The sequence below is a fragment of the Podarcis filfolensis genome, assembly GCF_964270895.1.
Source record: "Podarcis filfolensis genome assembly, chromosome: 2".
Taxonomy (NCBI): Eukaryota; Metazoa; Chordata; class Lepidosauria; order Squamata; family Lacertidae; genus Podarcis; species Podarcis filfolensis.
The window spans coordinates 104,085,676-104,100,581 of NC_139605.1; the positions used below are offsets into that span (position 1 = coordinate 104,085,676).

The 14,906-nt window shown below is 45.5% G+C and overlaps 1 protein-coding gene and 2 long non-coding RNA genes across 21 annotated transcripts in view; 2 read left to right on the forward strand and 1 right to left on the reverse strand.

The window, feature by feature from the left end:
* Positions 1-14,906, forward strand: part of LOC310755762 — a 1,619,227-nt gene that overhangs the window by 378,530 nt on the left and 1,225,791 nt on the right. The window lies entirely within an intron of this gene.
* Positions 1-14,906, reverse strand: part of ITGA7 (integrin subunit alpha 7) — a 96,902-nt gene that overhangs the window by 53,009 nt on the left and 28,987 nt on the right. For 13 of the 19 annotated variants that reach the window (XM_083598592.1, XM_083598587.1, XM_083598591.1 and 10 more), the window contains one exon: positions 13,436-13,567. In XM_083598592.1, coding sequence (XP_083454718.1) covers positions 13,436-13,567 — 132 coding nt within the window. Of the gene's footprint in view, positions 1-13,356; positions 13,843-14,906 lie in introns of those variants that run through there. The other 6 variants (XM_083598580.1, XM_083598581.1, XM_083598594.1 and 3 more) reach the window with 4 other exon arrangements.
* The window catches only part of LOC310755775, a 332,521-nt gene that overhangs the window by 42,214 nt on the left and 275,401 nt on the right, over positions 1-14,906 (forward strand). The gene's annotated exons all lie outside the window — the stretch shown is intronic.

Sequence of the window (14,906 nt, forward strand, 5' to 3'; positions counted from 1 at the left end):
CATTACAGAGCACGGACATTCCCAAATGTCTCCCAGCGTTTAATCCAGGGATGGGGGGCCTGTGGCTATCCAGCTTTTGTTGTATTACAACTCTCTAAACCATCTAGACAAACCTAGACAGCATCTTAAAAAGCAGAGACATCACCTTGCCAACAAAGGTCCGCATAGTAAAAGCTATGGTTTTCCCAGTAGTGATGTATGGAAGTGAGAGCTGGACCATAAAGAAGGCTGATCGCCGAAGAATTGATGCTTTTGAATTATGGTGCTGGAGGAGACTCTTGAGAGTCCCATGGACTGCAAGAAGATCAAACCTCTCCATTCTGAAGGAAATCAACCCTGAGTGCTCACTGGAAGGACAGATCCTGAAGCTGAGGCTCCAATACTTTGGCCACCTCATGAGAAGAGAAGACTCCCTGGAAAAGACCCTGATGTTGGGAAAGATGGAGGGCACAAGGAGAAGGGGACGGCAGAGGAGGAGATGGTTGGATAGTGTTCTCGAAGCTACCAGCATGAGTTTGACCAAACTGCGGGAGGCAGTGGAAGACAGGAGTGCCTGGTGTGCTCTGGTCCATGGGGTCATGAAGAGTCGGACATGACTAAACGACTCAACAAGATCAACAAACCATTAGCTGTGCTGACAGCGGTTGATGGAAGTTGGAGTCCAGCAACATATGGAGGACCACTGCTTCCCATCTCTGCCTTTATCCATGCTGGCCATAGACCACCCCTACATCTTTTAATTCAAAGAGAAGGGAGCCTGGAGATGTGCACACCCACACACCGCTTTTTCAATTCAGGGCCCTTCCAGATGTCCGTTTTATGGTGCATTTACGACGATTTGTGCTCACGACGATCTTGCGGTGGTTATACACAATCCCGCTTTCAATACTGTTTGTGTCTGATGAGGACATACTGCTTCATTTGCAAACGGTGCATGTCCCATAACCCTCGGCTGCAACCCTATAACTTTTCATACCGTGAATGATCTGGGTTATTTATTTTGGGGGGTCCTGCTTCTATTGTGTGCTATAGTGTGTCCCTCCAGAGACATCAACACGACGTTAACATTGGAAAAGCATCACAGGACAACTAATAAAGCAGGATATTGTGTGGACAACGACCGTTCACTATAAACCCACCACTACTAAGTTATTATTGCACCAATAACACACCCACACAAAAAGCCACCTGTCTAGAGGGGCTCTTAAGCTCTCTATGCACTTCTGAGTGCTGTGGTCCAACACTTCATAACTGTTTGGCAATGGCCTCAATAGTACATTAGGCCCCAGCACTTTACAGTACTTGCTGTCACTCCAGCATGCTGCCCTGCCAACTCAAAGCACAGCATGGGATCTACAGCTATGGGGAAGAAGATCTTAAGAAAAAGAAGAAGAAACAAATAAAGAGAAAGAGGTCACGGCTCAAATCTCCTGGGAAGCCTCTCCCTCCTCCATCTTTGCCTCATGGAATTTTATTTTGAATTTTTTTTAAAAAAGAAATACAGGCAGCAACAAAAACAGAATACGCGTCGTAATCTAAGAAGATCACTGAAAGTATCAAGAAATTCACTAACGATAATCCTTAGCGGTGCTTTTTTTCTTTAAAAAAATGTTTAGGGGTATGTGTACCACTGCGTCCCCTCAGGAAGAAAGCACTGATCCTTAGTATATCACGCTTTACGAAGTAGAACAGCCCAAGAAGCTCACTAACTACAAAATGTGTAAGTTATACATGACACAGGCATCATGGTCAGAGAAAAATACAGACATCTGTACTTCTTTTGATATAGGAGAACCTAATCCCAGGTTTACACAGCACCAGCTGGGGTTACTCAGTGGATTACAAAATCTCCTCTGCACATACTCAGAGGCATTCTTCATTATTACTTAACACATGCCAGGGTTATGTCCTTGCACTCAAAACAAGTTTCAGGACTAATGCTGGGCTCAGATCAAGCCCTGGTGAGAGGTCTGTAGATATTACCTTGTAAAGAGCAGATAATGCAAACGGACATGTTTTCACCACGGTAACTAACTGTAAGATAAAAACATAAAAGCGCTCTAGCCACTTGGCTAATCAACAAGCTAAATCAGGAATCAGATGAGAAGCCCCTGAGAAACCGGAGCTGATCACGTGGGGAAGCAGCTCCACTCTTGAGTGCTAGAAAAATGCACCAAGCCTGGTACAAGAGGGGGCAGAAGGGACCCTGTTCAAACCTTCCAGGCTCTTTGGAGAGAAGTGCTCCTAACGACATTTACGATATTTATTTTCGCTAAGCTGCCGTCTTGCCTTCGGTCTGTTGCACAGAAAAGTATCGGCAAATCCCCTCGAGGAGGAGGAATGCGGAGAATGTTTGATGGGATTTATAATGGAGAAAAATAATGCAAGAGATGCTCACTTACACACACACACACACACACACACACACACACACATATTGTGAAGCACACGGGAACCCTCTCGATTCCAGCCAAGTTCCTTGCGACCACTAGCATTGCTTGAAAGACCTACATTGGCTCCCAGTACATTTCTGAGCACAATTCAAAGTGTTGGTGCTGACCTTTAAAGCCCTAAACGGCCTCGGTCCAATATACCTGAAGGAGCGTATCCACCTCCATCGTTCTGCCCGGACACTGAGGTCCAGCGCAGAGGACCTTCTGGCGGTTCCCTTGCTGCGAGAAGTGAGGTTACAGGGAACCAGGCAGAGGGCCTTCTTGGTAGTGGCACCCGCCCTGTGGAACGCCCTCCCACCAGATGTCAAAGAGAAAAATAACTACCAAACTTTTAGAAGACACCTGAAGGCAGCCCTGTTTAGGGAAGATTTTAATGTTTAATAGGTTATTGTATTTTAGTGGCTGGGGAAACCCAGCTAGATGGGCAGGGTATAAATAATTTTTTAAACATTTATTATTATTATTATTATTATTATTATTATTATTATTATTATTATTATTGCATTCTCACAGGGAGAAAATGAGCCAAAGTCACAGGCTAATATCAAAAAGGACCAATTGTTCCACCCTGCAACAAGAGATGGCAGGTTGTTGGTCGGCAGCTGCAGCTTGGAGGGTAGGGGAACATCTGGTTTCAAGTCAGGGTGCCAGAAAGAAAGAGGGGAGCACAAAAGCAAAGGGAACGACAACTCTTTATATGTCACCCATCAAGTCTGGTTTCCTTATCAGGAGCACGCCTCTATGGTTACTTGTTGCTGGAGTGAAACAGAATGCACAGCCTTTCACACTTCACCTGGCAGGGGTTCATATTAAACTGGCATTGCATATGGAGGAGGTTCGCAGTCCGTGGGCATGATCTGGAAACTGGACAATGCTTATACAACCAGAGTCAGCGTCCGTAGCAGCCCTGCCAGGAAGCCAGCTAACACCACCCTGGAATCTCTGTGGGCGCTTGCCTAACCCTGACGGCTGACCAACAAAGAGCTTACACATAGAGCTGGGAATACCAAGGTGCCCTTGCCCGCACATTCCTTCCACGGCTGCCAGCTCGGCCTCTGAGTCACAATGAGCAGGACTGTGAGCAAATGGCGCCTTCTCCGATTCAGTTGCTGGCCAGCAGGTGTTCGTTTGGCTTACAAGAATAGGCCCACAGGCCCAAAGAGAGTTCCTGTTCCCGTTCTGGCTGCAAGCAGTGGCACTGAAGTGGCACAACGGGCAGAAAGGGAAACCGCCTCCCATTTGTAAATGCATGATCACATCTGGGGCATTTTCACTAGGCAGGGACTGCAATCCACCCAGGATGCCGTCCTACAGACACACCCAACAGTCGCTTTCTGCCCTTGAATGAATACTTAACAAGAGTACCTGGCATACAGCAACAAAGGTAGCAGGAAAGGAGGGCTAAATCTCCTTAACCCTCAGCATCACTGTACTGATCCAAAGAGATGGATTGGTTGGGATCTTTGCTTAGTGGTAAAGCAGATGTTCTGCATACAGAAGGTCCCAGGTTCAATCACAGAATTCTAGAGTTGGAAAGGACCTTGAGGATCATGTAGTCCAACCCCCTGCAATGCAGGAATATGCAGCTGTCCCATACAGGGATTGAACCTGCAACCGCGGCATTATCAGCACTATGCTCTAACTAACTGAGCTATCCAGCATCTCCAGAAAGGACTGGGAAAGACTCCTTGAGAAAACTACTGCTAGTTAGGGCTCATCCACACTTTTCCTTGACTCACATTTTGATCATATTGTGCACCGATTAATTTCCCTGGGTCCGAGAGCTTTTCTCATTGTTCTGTGGTTGTGCCTTGTGAAAATCCAGTATTGCCTGCTGAATCGGATCTCATCAGATACACAGAAATTAAAGGACAGACTTTGCTTAACTGAGGGCTTGTCCACACTTAGCTATCCTTCCTTTCTGGGCACGGTCTGTGCTTTAAAGCTCTGTGTCCGAGCGTTCTTTGTTTTTGCTCCAGAGCTTTCCCTGCACAAACCTGCTCTTTAAAGCTCAATTGAAGCAAATAGCAATCTGCAGAAAACTCGAACTGCTATTTGCTGCGGCTAAGCACTAAAGAATGGGTTTCCGATGGGAAAGATTGGGGGGGGGAGCTTCAGAAATTGAACTTTTAAGCACGGGCCCGTGTCTGGAAATAATGGGGTAAAAGATGAATGTGGATAAACCCTGAGCTTCAATTCAGCAGTTAAGATCGGACTGTACAGTGGTACCTCGGCTTAAGAACTTAATTCGTTCTGGAGGTCCGTTCTTAACCTGAAACTGTTCTTAACCTGAGGTACCACTTTAGCTAATGGGGCCTCCTGCTGCCGCCGCACGTTCTGTTCTCATCCTGAGGTAAAGTTCTTAACCCGAGGTACTATTTCTGGGTTAGCGGAGTCTGTAACCTGAAGCGTCTGTAACCTGAAGCGTATGTAACCCAAGATACCACTGTACTATACTATACCTTTACTAGTTGTATAAACTAGATGAGATGAAAGCGTTTTACCCACGACCCACACAGCAGTGGAGAAGTGAAAACTGGCAGAGGCTAGATGACTGCCCACCCCAACAGTAAATAATTATTAATTATTATTATTATTATTATTATTATTATTATTATTATTATTATTGATGAAGATGCTATGCATATAGTGCTAGGTATGACATATTCCCCTCCGCTACCGCACTAAATGCCTAAATAAAAAGAGTATATAAAAAACCTCTAAGGTCATTTTTTAAAAATATCCGTAAGGGTTTTATTTATTTTATCACACACCCTTGGGCCTTACTAGGGGGAACACAGATTTCCGATTTCCAACTGGATTATTGATTTCAGCTGCCTTTGAATAATTGAGGAGTTGGGGCAGGGAGGGGGGGTGACAGGCCGTCTACAGCAATAAAGACATCAGGAATGGAAGAAGCTTCCTGGGCTGCTGGGGGGTGGGATACATTTCACCCCCTGGGAGGCTCATGGTGAAGGCCAGATTGGAGCATATGTGTGGTAGGTGGGGTGGGGGAGGGAAGAGGTAAAGGGGGCTGTGGATTTGGGTGTCCCTGCTCAAATGTCCCATTAGCGATTCTACGTGTAGTCAGTGGCTGGAGGAGTTGTGTTATAAATATTCATCACTGCATCCATTAATTCTATACAGCCCCTTTCAGTACTATAATGCTTTTGGCAGGGAAGGCCAAGTGAGAAATGAAAGCGATCTTAACCCTGGGATTTTCTCACACAGAAAAGCATTAGGGTATCGCAGAAAAATGCACAGAACAAATGCGGATTGTCACACGGAGTGACATGCGAACACGCATCTTTCTCCAGAGAAACTGCGGTTGAACTGTGGCTCTTCAATGCATTTCACCGTGCACAGATCTAATGGAAAAGGCACATGTGCGAATAATGTATGATGATGATGACCTTAATGCAGGTCTCATACATTTCCCCGCACCAAATAGCTTTCTGGGTGGGAAAACAGTAATGCCCTGTCAACATTCAGAAATAGGAGGGGATATGATGGCGGTCCAAGCCAAGTTTACACAATCAGATTGGAATTGCCCTACACACAAGCAAATGCAGTGTAATTGTTATCACGTACAGAAGCAAGCTGGCTGTGAACTGGGCTGTACAAGGAGACAGGTGGCAGGCATCCGTTTCTCCCCTTGCGACAAGAATATCCACAAAGAGGCTAGGTGGGTTGCAATAAGAGTCTCATGAAAATGCAAGCATTTATATGGCCAAGGGGGAAGCAATGATTCTTGTTGTTAATAATAATAATAATAATAATAATAATAATAATAATAATAATATAATTACAAAGGAGCTCAAGGTGGTGTACATGGTCCTCTCCCTCTCCATTGCATCTTCACAAGAACCCTGTGAGGTAGTTTAGGCTGAGAGACAGAGAGCGGCCCAAGGTGAGCTTCATGGCCGAGTAGGGAGATTTGACTAAAAGGTCTTTTTCAGTGGTAACTAATGTATGGGTATATTCCATACATTATGCTGCATGGAATATACACACATAATAAGCGCTAAAATATTTCCAGCAATGAACCTAAGTTGTTTAAAATAACTGTGTGAATCAGAAGCAACAACACCGAATTAGACCAATTATAATAATCCAGATCAGGTCAAGTGGTGGCCCTGCATCCCAATTTTCCAGGGACAGTCCTGGAATTACAAAAGCCATCCCAGCTTCTGAGTCGATCCCAAAATATCGCTATTTTTTCTGCTGCTGCTGCTGCTGCTGCTGCTGCTTTATTGGTGTATGTTTTTCTTTTTGTAAATCAACCAATGAATAGAATAGAATAGAATAGAATAGACTGAGGATCAAGGGTTGTTGTCGTTGTTTTTCAAGGCAGAGGTTGTGCTGTGTCCCTTTGCTGTAGTGGTGGTAGCACTCACCCTTCTTTGATAGGAAATGCTTGGGGAGGGCCACAAAAAATGGGGGGGGCGAAAAGAGGGTCAGTTTGTGGGGTGTGAGAAATGTCTCTATTTTCAGCTGAGGAATGTTGGAGAGTGTGGCCCTGTATATAAGATAATATGGAATGGTTATATTGGTCAGCATGAAGTGAGCATCACAAGCTGAACCAGAAGAGGAAAATTATGTTTGTCTATTTACATTATTTTTAAGCCACCCTTCATCCAAAAAGATTCCAGGACAGTGTACAAGAGACATAAAAACATTAGCATATCAGATATAGTTCCACCTACTCCACATACACATAACATTTCTCCTATGAAAATAATGATAATTTCACTCTTTATACCCCACACATCTTACTGGGTTGCCCCAGCCACTCCAGACAGCTTCCAACATATATAAAAACATTTTAAAAAGCTTCTCTAAACAGAATGGCCTTCAGACGGCTCGGGAGTCGGATAACTCTATACCCTCCTACATTTCTCCAATGAAAATAGGCACGTCCTAAGGAAAAGTGGGACATTCTGGGATCAAATCAGGAACCGGGACAGCTTCTTTAAATCAGGGATGTCCCTGGAAAATAGCGGCACTTGGAGGGTATGTAGTTCCATGAAAACAACATTCAAACCACAAAGTGCAAAACTATAAAACAGATTGAAGCGACATAGACATTTAAATGCCTGGGTGAATAAAACTGCCTAGCCAGAAAGTTTTCAGTGTTGGTGCCAGTCAAACCTCTTTGAGGAAGCCATTCCCAAGACAAGGTGCCAACACAGAGAAGGCCCCGCTCCTTTACGCGTGCACAGAATTAGCATCCACTACAAACACACTTGGACAACAGGCTCCACAGAAGATCTTAAGATGGGGAGAGCAACCTGCAGCCCTCCAGATGTTGGTGGACTACAGCTTCCATCATCCCTAAGGATTGGCTATGCTGGCTGGGACTAATGGGAATTGCAGTCCAACAATATATTGACAGGTGCAAGTTGCCCACTATTGCCTTAAGACATGGGAAGAGGTACTCCTGAGTATTTGGGCCCCAAACCATTTAGGACTCTAAAGCCAAGTGCCATCATCTTAAACTGGGCTCAGAATGCCATGCATTGTACAAGAGTTCTACATGCAGACATCACAGAAGCAGAGCATCCAATAGTGACGTTAACTAACATAAGAACACAATAAATGCCTTGCTGGATCAAAGGCCCATCTAGTCCGCATACTGTTCTCAAAGTTGCCAACCAGATGTGTATGAGTAGAATATCAAAAGAGATGAGAGAGCACAGCTTGTCTCATTTTTAGGATCTTCAAGCTGAGAACTACACACACACACACACCCCACATACACATACAGTACACTGCATTTAAGATAGATTTTTAAAAATGGGAACTGGAACGTGTGCATTCATAAACTTCTTGAAGGTTCTTATACAAAGGCAGGGGCTGGAGTCTTGACAAGTGAAATATGGTGTGAAGAATAGGAGGCTGTTCATTGGCCTCAAGCACAATCAATAACTCGCTTGCGATGCACAGATTATGTGGGGGTGGGATGCAGAGTGGGTTGGTTCACTGGCTTTAACAAAAATTGAGATGGATAGGGAGCCAAGGAGGAGCTCATAACTTCCCTAGAAACTGCCTGTGTCTCCCTTAGGGATCTTCTTAGACTGCAGTGATGGATGGTATGTGAGCCGGAACTGGCCTCCAAAACAATTTTGTCTGGCTTCTTGCAATTCTACCAAATATTAATCAAGATATGGTTTTTTAAAGTTTGGCTGCACTTTCCATTCTAATAAAAAGCAATGTTTTCCAGTTGCAAGAGTCCATAGTTTAACGTTATATCACGCTGTAATGATTTTCTACATTGTTGTTGACATCCATTTGTCTCGAGAAACAGTGGAGTGTGCCTTCGGAGATGAAGTCAAACCACTGTATTAGCAGTGCCAAAGTGACCTCCCTGGGGTGCAAGCCTGAACAGCGTGGATGGAGGTCCCTGGCTGCCTAGATGGCAAGACCCCGCCTCTCAGCCTTGCTGATGTGGTCCAAAGGAAAGCAGAGTAATACGTTCGGCACCAGCTTGGCTGCAGGAGTTGCCAGGAGAGGCGTACAAGACACCATCCAACCATCTTAGGGACTTGGATGGAGTACCTGCACACACATACATGTACAGTCATGCGAGAAGTATCACTGAAGTTCAAAGTCACTTTCCGGCCAAGTTAAAGCATTTGAGGAGTGTGTAAAGAAGCACTGATGTGGAGTTAAGTATGGGTAGAAGGCATGGTCTGGGAAAGAGTTCCAAGGGTCCAACAGAGAGACTCTGAGGGTTGTGTTTTGGCTGAGGTTGCTCATCCCTTGTCTAGAGAGTGGCAATCAAGAACAAGGCTATGTCAGCCCTGTTCATAACTCATAGCCAAGCAAACCTTTGTAGGTAGCAGGGAGCAGGCAGGGCCTGGTCCCTGATTTCACACTGAACTCATCAATGTCAGCTTGAGGTCAGAGGGAATCCACACCCACTCCAAACCCAAGTGCAGCAGAAGGGTTGGTACTTGTTTCTCTCATGCTCCGCCGGCAAATTTCTATGAGCGTCGCAGAAGTACAGCACCAGTACATGAGAAGCATAGCTGTCAACTTATAAATTTGAAAACAAGGGACCAGCAGCCTCAGAAATAAGGGATCAGCAGCCAAAATAAGGGATTTTCAGAGCACAGGTATGTTCGACTTCTGAGCCCCTCCAAGCCAAAGGCAGAAAGCCTAGCCAGCAGCCAAACGAAGCCTCAAGCGGTGGTTCCCACAGTGCAGCAACCCGGCAAAGGGGATGCAGCAAGGAAAACCACCGTCACCTCTCCGCTGGGAAGCGCTGAGCAAAGGCGAGTCCCCAGGCAACGCGGCCGATTTGATCGGCACAAGGCATGCAAGCTCCACCCCCCAGTCGTTCTTAGACTCCTTATTGGGTGAGCAACGCAGCCAAGCAACACAGTTGGAGCCTGCCTCCTCCCTGGCCGGCAGGGAGGGAGGGAGAGGAGCTGTTTCCTTTGAAACCCGGGAAATTTAAGGGACATCATCAATAAGGGACAGCAGTGGAACACGGCGCTGGGATAAAGGACTTTCCCGCCAAATAAGGGACGGTTGACAGCTATGATGAGGAGTTGAGTCCTCCTCTCAAATTTGAAGCAGAGGGGTGGGGCCTGGGAGACTATTCCTGCAGCTGTGTTACACAGAACAAGCCCCAGCCCTTCTCTCAACCGTGGAGCTGGTGAAAAGATGGGGGGAAATCCCTACAGTTGTGCTGAAGCCCTCTGAGCACCTGTGAAGCACGGTACAACTGCTGGAATAACGCCTCCCCTCCCCAAACCTTCAAGCTCGATTGGAGGGCTGGGGTTGGTCCCTGGTCTGTTGTGCTTCCAAGGTGCTTGGAGAGCTTCAGGAATGTGGAAGTCTCGGCTGTGAGAAGGCGGCTAAGGATTGTTATGCTTTCTGGGCTTGGTTGTATCAGGGAGGACATGCCATAGCAAGTGTGGCCAGTGGAATTCTATAAACTCGTAATTTAATTAGGGCTGCACTTGCAGAGTTCTCTGCGCTCCTGCAAGAGAAACAGAACCCCCATGGTATGTTCCCATTTAAGCATGAACATGGCACAGGAGAACCCAACGTCAACATTGCTGCTGGTTGCACTTGGCTCTGTCCACAGTGCAGATGGAAAAATGGGAGGTGTGAATCATAGCAAGGATGGCAGGAGTCTGATAAATCCCATACACACTGGATACACACAGGTCCTCAACTGCAGACACAGTCTTTGAGAACCAGGGCTCAAGTACCATTCTCCCTGCTGGAAAATAATCATTTCCTTTCCTGTCTTCTACCACACTGTTGGTGCTACAGCCTGAAGGCTGTATAATGTTCTACAGCTGAAGTTAAGTAGGGATGCCTCCAGAATAATGACATTTTGCAGGAGAAATTCAAAAGTACAAAGGAACTTTAGGGTTGTACATTCAAAGTGAATGAAAGAGCTTCTTTGGAGGAAAAAAAAAGGATTTTCTGCAGGAAGGAAAGTGACAGGGAAATGCATTGAAAAGTGTGGGGTAAGCAAATGATTAACATAGAGGCATGCAAATGCCCCACAAGAAAATCAGGGTGAAGGCTCATTGCCATTTAACCACCCTGCAAATAAATCAGAACTTGCCCAATAAAGACTAGATATATTATAACGAACACTTAAGCTTTGTGCAAGCAAATAAACAGGTTGTCTGGAGGGCCCAAAGATTTGGTCGCATGAGCTGCCTGGATGGGAAGTTATCTGGGAGACCTATATAAGCCTCTCTGTGCTCCAGGTAAATAAATATTACTTTGATAATGAACAATCATTTATGATGCACTTTAGTCTGCTGAGCCCTCTGCAGTCTGCACTTGGTTAGCTTTCATGATCCTGATATTATTATTCCCATTTTACAGATGGAGAACTGAAGTTTAAGGCAAATGAATGGATTCATGAAACAAGAAGGGCTTGAAACAAGGTATTCAAGAACTAACTTCTTTCTCTGCAGCCCAGGATCGTGTACTGAAGAGAGGCTCCAAGCAACGAAAAACGAAACGAGCCAGCCATTCTTAAGTAGACACTGCACCATCACCAATGTGAAGTAATATTCAACGGCTCATCCAGTTTGCTTCTGTGCTTGAAGTTGTGTGTGCTGGGGGTGGTGCACCATCTCATCCTTCATCTCAGGCGGCAAAATGCATTGGACTGGCCCTGGCTTTGAGTGGCTCCAAAATCAATTATGGGAGTTTACAGAGGAAGCTAGCCTTAAGAGAACGTTACTCAAATTGTGGGATTAGCCAGCCCAGATGCTGACCTGGGACCAAGACCTAGGCAATTGCTGTTGTTGCTGGTGCCGCAGTCCTGGGTGCAATGTTTCTTTAAGACACTATACAGTCACAATTATCCTATGAAAACAAGGTAGCTAGGCTCTGAGCAACAGGAAAAGGTATAGTATTCAGGGTGAATGGAAGGGTGAATGGAAGACGCAGACAGGCAAAGGATCTGCCAAAGCGGCTCAGGAGGTCTGTTGTGGCCTATAGGCTGCCTATTGAAGAACAGGGTTTTAGGAGCACATTCAGAGCAATTAGGAGCTTTATGCTGCGTGGTACCCTCAGGGCAGGGCTAGAGGGCAGACCACTCCTAGATTACAGCATCGCCATCGCAGCAAAACACAGGAGAAATCAAACACTTAAAAGCAAGCCACCAGAATTCCCCCACTCCTCCAGATTAAAGGCAGATAATCTCACCCCGGTCTTTTGGGACCACAGGCCTCATAGTGATGCTGCCAGCCAAGCCTTCCTAATGCATTTGCAAAACCACCATGATGAGAGGTTAATATGTCCACACCCTGGTTTTCCTCGCCTGACCATTCGCCACATGGCCAGCTTTCTGTCCATTCGAAATTATGCGACTCCCATATACTACAAGGCATGGCGGCGGAGGGCGGGGATGCAGGAATGCCTGTGAAGCTCCACAAGCTTCAGTTCAGTATAGTGATCTTGCATTTACCCTAGAGAAAATTAAGATGCTACTACGATCAGAATCCATCCCTAGCCTTGTGGCAATCAGTGGCTGGCTGTGAATTTCATCCCTGGAAAACGGAGAACCACATTCAGCAATGATCAAGCTGCAGAATCACTGAATGAGTCTGCATTCATCTTTGGAAACTGATCAGAATTTGACCTTTCATATCTCCGCCAGGATGCAGTAGCAGCAGCAGCAGTAGCAGGGGAAAAAAAATCAGGGTGCATTCCAGAAAACAGCTCACACACATGGACAAACAAAACATTTCAAAATATGCCAGCTGGTTCATTAGTGAAATTCAGAGGGGTGTGTTCAGTGGGGGGTGGGGAGGCTGTAGGGAAAAGGTTTGTCAAGACAATAGTTAGCAACACAGTAATGCAAAGTCTGGCAACTAATGCTGCAGGTCAAAGATTCCCTTCCCTCTAAAGAAATATTATAAATATTTAGGGTTGGGCAGTGGAGAATGTAATGAGGGTCTGTGTGTGTCCACATTTCCACCCTGCAAACAATGTACTATAAAAGCATAATAAGAATGGAATTTATGCTTTCTTTAAAAAAAAACACCACCACCCACTCCAGGGGCAGAAGAAACAATTTTCCCAAACATCAGCACCTTCCACAAATCCCAACTACAACCAAAGCACAGTGCAGGGAAAGAACACCTTGTAAATAACTCAGCAGCAGCAAAGGAAGTAATACAGACCACACAATTCACATATTTCAGTCCCAAAGCGGAAGACACAATGGACATACTTTTTAATTCTAATAGTCTGAGAACGAAGCAGAGATTATTTAATTCACACCCACATACAGAGTTTCGGTGCTTAAAACCGACATGCCAAATTCAGAAGACCACCTGGCAAGTTTGATGACTCAGGAGAGACTTCAGTGCCTCATCTTCCTTGTGTGTGCACGCGCGCAAATCCTCACACTCACCTTTCGGACTTGCCGTATGGAGAGAGAGAGAGAGAGAAAAATCAGAATAAGGCACCGTCATGCACGGCACGGAACTCACCAGCTGACAGGCTGTGGTCTGAGCTGCTGGTGCAATGCCACTGAGAAGCCAAAGAAGCTGCCGTTTTCTCCATACTTGAGGATGGTTTCGGTGACATCCAGATTGAAGGCTGAACTCCCTAGGAGGTGGAGGCTGAGGCAGAAGAGACAAAAGTAGAGTGTCCCAGACATGCTTGGTGGCTGACTGCAGGCACAATGGTTGGGGAATGCCACTGCAACTATTCCTGACCGTCTCCCTCCCATGGCTTTAGAGACAGTTGCCTGGCTCCTGTCACACGCCTGCTCTTTTTGCTGCCTGCCTGCCTAGGCAGCTCGAGGTTGTAAAAATCCTCAGGCAACCTTGCCTCACATCCCTTCCTGCTCCCGTCTCCCTCTCTCCCTCCCTCCTCTCTCTCTCTTCCATTCTGTATTGCAGCTAGGAGGAGCACAGCTTTTAAACAGCAAACACGCCCCCTTCCTACAATCCATTACTGGACATGATGGAGAGGAAAGCTGCGAAAGAAAAAGCAGGTGTGAGGAATCCAAAAACCGCGGGTCCAGGGGTTATTATGAGGAAAACTTTGGCCAGGGAAAGAAAGAAAGAAAGAAAGAAAGAAAGAAAGAAAGAAAGAAAGAAAGAAAGAGCTTCCCCACCTTCAAGGGCCCACTTCTCATCCGATATTGCAACTTCCTCTTCTTAACAAGTATTAAATACTTTAGAGTGCTGAAGACAAGTAACTGTTCTTAAGACAGCTGAAAGTGATTTTGAGAAAAGCATCACTTCCCATGGTACACAGACACACAAACAAACACCATTTCTTTTTCTCCCACATTTGTTTTTATGCTCAAACAAGTTTGTGTTTGTTTGTTTTTTAAGAAGGAAAGGGCCAATTTTATTAGCCCGCAAGAGAAATTCTAAATTCCCATATTAGGGCAATACCTTGATTTGTTAAAAGAAAACTTGCAAGTGCAGTTAACCGTCTGGTCTACATACTAGATCCTTCAACTCTGGGGGAAAAAGTTAACACCTGCCTCAAGCCTTCAAGGTATTTGTGAGAAATTAAAGGAGGAAGAAGCTTAACCTGACAAACCACAGACCGTTCAGCCTGCACTGTGTCAGTGGCTAAATGTATATTTATTGCAGCAGGGTATAAGCATGATAAATTCCTTTTTCAGTATTGGCCGCTGCCCATTGCAATCATATAATTATGCTTATCCAGTAACAGTATTATAATTCAATTATTAAGTATGAAATTGAAAAACAGGTCACTAAACCTAATCATCATTGGAGCTCCTAATTAATCCACACAACAATTTTCAAATGAAATAGTGACAGCAATTGTTATGATGATGCCACCCAAAACAAGCTCCCTTACATGGTTTGTACGTGGAAGATCCCAACAGGGATCTCAAGTCGTCTTCTTCTTCTTCTTCTTCTTCTTCTGCTGCTGCTGCTGCTGCTGCTGCTGCTGCTGCTGCTGCTGCAATCACTC